Source organism: Belonocnema kinseyi, chromosome 5, assembly GCF_010883055.1.
Source record: "Belonocnema kinseyi isolate 2016_QV_RU_SX_M_011 chromosome 5, B_treatae_v1, whole genome shotgun sequence".
NCBI lineage: Eukaryota > Metazoa > Arthropoda > Insecta > Hymenoptera > Cynipidae > Belonocnema > Belonocnema kinseyi.
In genome coordinates this window covers 97,125,874-97,129,190 of record NC_046661.1, presented here as the reverse complement: position 1 = coordinate 97,129,190, position 3,317 = coordinate 97,125,874, and the positions used below count along the sequence as shown (strand labels likewise).

At 26.8% G+C, this 3,317-nt stretch overlaps 2 protein-coding genes across 3 annotated transcripts in view; one reads left to right on the top strand and one right to left on the bottom strand.

The window, feature by feature from the left end:
* The window catches only part of LOC117172466 (annexin B9), a 39,751-nt gene extending 37,228 nt beyond the window's left edge, over positions 1 to 2,523 (bottom strand). The window contains exon 1 of one of the 2 annotated variants that reach the window (XM_033360427.1): positions 2,316 to 2,523. In XM_033360427.1, coding sequence (XP_033216318.1) covers positions 2,316 to 2,345 — 30 coding nt within the window. In that variant the 5' untranslated portion in view covers positions 2,346 to 2,523. The remainder of the gene's footprint in view (positions 1 to 2,315) is intronic. The other variant, XM_033360426.1, reaches the window with a different exon arrangement.
* The window catches only part of LOC117172464, an 88,219-nt gene that overhangs the window by 37,259 nt on the left and 47,643 nt on the right, over positions 1 to 3,317 (top strand). The gene's annotated exons all lie outside the window — the stretch shown is intronic.

Sequence of the window (3,317 nt, the reverse complement as noted above, 5' to 3'; positions counted from 1 at the left end):
TTTTTTAGTGAACCATGCAACTATTTGAATGAAAATTGATCTGTTTTATTTGAGGATTCAAGTTTTTGGTTAAAAATCTATTTTTATTGGTTAAATCCAACTCTCAAAAGTGGTGAATCTTCAATTAATATTTTAAACATTTAACTGGGGTAGTTAAATTTGTAACCAAAGCGATGAATTTTTAAACAAGCATATTAATTCCTACCAAAAACATTTGTTTTTAAATAAATGCATTTTCAATTAAAAAATTTTAATTGGCAACCAAAAATTGAATAGTTAAATTTTGAGTTTAAAAAATTGATGTTAAAACAAAGATATGGATTTTCAACTAAAAAGATTGAATATTTCATGGGAATAATTAAATATTCACTTAAAAATTAAAAAAAAAATTTATTGGAAAAATATTTACGTTTTCAAATAGTGATGAATTTCGAACTGAAATGAAAAATTTCTAACTAAAACAATTGAATTTTTAAGCAACAAGATTAATTTTTAATCAAGAATATTAATTTCTACTAAAAAGACGAATTTTCAACTAAAAAAGATCAATTTTCAACCAAAAATTGAATAATGAGATTTTTAGCTAAAACAATTAATGATAAACCAAAGAGACAAATTTTCAACTTAAAAAAAGGAATATTTAATTAGAATAGTTACACTTACGGTTGGAATTTTTCTTTAAATTGTTACTTTTTCTAAAAAGTTATGAATTTGACACTAAAAATGTAAATCTTGATCTGAGGTGGTTAACATTTGAACCAAAAAATTAATTTTCAAGCAAGAATATTAATATTTACAATTTTTTAAATACATGAGTTTTCAACTAAAAAATATAAATTGTCAAGAAAAAATTAAATAGTTGAATTGTCAGTTAAAAAATTGATGTTGAACCAAAAGGTTAATTTTCAAATAAAATGATGGAATATTCAATTTGAATCTTTACAATCTTTAATTTAAAAAATATATAGTAATTTCTAAACAAATAAAAAAAGATTCAAAAATAAAAAAAATAGTCATATTTTCAAATGAAGTGATGAATTTTCAACTAAAATGATGAATCTTCAAATGGAATAGTTGCATTTTAAACCGTAAAGATAAATTTTCAACTAAAATTACGTATTTTTATCTAGAATATTTGAATTTTTAACCAACAAAATTAATTTTTACTAAAAAATACGAATTTTTAATTTAAAAATTTTTTTCAACGAAAAATTGAATAGTGACATTTTTCATAAAAAAATTAACGTTCAGCCAAAGAGACGAATTTCTGAATAAAATGATGAAATATTCAACTAGAATAGTTACATTTTCAGTTTTAAAATCAGTCAGCTAGTTCATTTTTCAAGCAGAGATGAATTTTCAATTAAAATTAAGAATCTTCAATAAAAAAAAATAATATTTTTTAACAAAGGAATTCAATTTTTAACCAAGTAATTAAATTTTCATTAAAAAATATGAACTCTAAATAAAAATAAGATATATGAACCAACAAAAGATTTAAATTTTTAATTAAAAACAGTTGAGTTCAACCAAAAAATACGATTTTCCACATGATTTGAATTTTCAACTAAGAAAATTTTTCAGTCAAGAGAGAAAACAATGCAAAAAAAAAAATGAATTTCCAAGCAAAAAGATGAATTTTCAAGCGAGAAGATTAATTTTATACCAAGAAGAAATAAATTTCTATAAAAATACATTAATTTTCAACTAAAATCGATCAAATTTTCATTTCTTTTACAAATGAAGAATCATTATAGTTCAATTTTATATTGCAATAAAAAAAGACATGCTCTCGAAAAAATGCCCTAACTTTATCAAGAATTTCCTGAAATTTCCAGGGTTTTCCAGGTATATAAAAATGCCTTCATAATTTCATGTTGTGTAGACACGTAAAAACGCAATAAAAAAATTAATTGAGCTGCTCCGAAATTTGGAACCACACCGCGCCTCGCAATTTATATAAATTCACATCAATTGAAACGTTAAAAATATTTTTTTAATCACGAAAAGAAAAAGAAAAGAGCCAACAAATTATTCTGCGGTTAATTATCATTGCTATATAAATAAAATCTCAAGGCACTGATCACCATTGCTCCAAAATGACATCATCACCCGATTAAGCATAAATCAAACAATAAAAATTTAACTGCGAACTACATATTGTGCATTCAGATAGGATTATTGAGAAATAAAAATTTCAACCGTAAACACAATTCGCGACCTTTAAATCTAGTTTCTTTTTTTTCGAAAGTAGGACATTGCCATTCATGGTCTCGTGAAAAAAGAAACATTGGATTTTCGATGTTTGCTCTTACCTTGAAGGGATAGTATTGTTGTTGTGACATTTTGGCTTCCTCGATTTTCTTCTGGTACAACTGTACAAATAAGAAAAAATACTTGGAGCGAGTTTCACGGCAAAATGTCTAGAACAAGAGCGATAACTAGAAAAAGGTAAGTTTTTTTGTAGCGTAAAAGAATCGATCAGAACTTTCCGCACCGACTGCCGGTCACGCAATGATGCTAAATGACGGGACGCGAGTCACGCCCACTACGTCATTTTTAAATCCTCGTAGGAAGGAGTTTCAAAATGAAAGATGTTATATTACTCATGTTTTATTCGTCAGATACATAATTATTCTAACGATTCGTTGACTTTTATTTCATGTGCAAAATATGCTTGTTAGGATGAAAGGAACACCTGAAAGTGAAATTGGAGCTTATTTATCTTTTGAAATAAAAATAGAAGATCTGACATTTACCGGCTCAGGAAAGTAACTATAAGGGGCTCCGAGGAAAACATTAAAAAATTATAAACACATAATTGTGGAGTTTTGAGGGTTTTCTAATATTAATTTCATGTACGAGGCATTATTTTTCAACCCTGTTTTAAAAGATTGATTGGATTTGATAACGTAAATATGACATAATTTTTCATCCGTTTTCTCCTTCACATTCTACATTGCGGTAATTTGGATATCACAGGGAATAAACATGCGAGATATCCTAGTACAAGGTGAAAATTTGAATATCTTCGCGAACAGCACTTTGGGATGTACTATAAGGCGAAAAATTGGATATTCCAGGAATAACACTTCGGGATATCCTACAAAGTGGGGATTTAAATATATCGCAGGGAATAACCCTTTGGTATATCCAACAAGGCAAAAATTTGTATATCCTAGGGGGATAACCCTTAGGGATATCCTAAAAAGTGAAAATTTGGATATCCCAGGGAATGAATCTCTGGGATAACCTAGTACAAGTCGGAAATTATAATATATTCGAGAATAGCACTTTGGGATATACTATATAGCGGA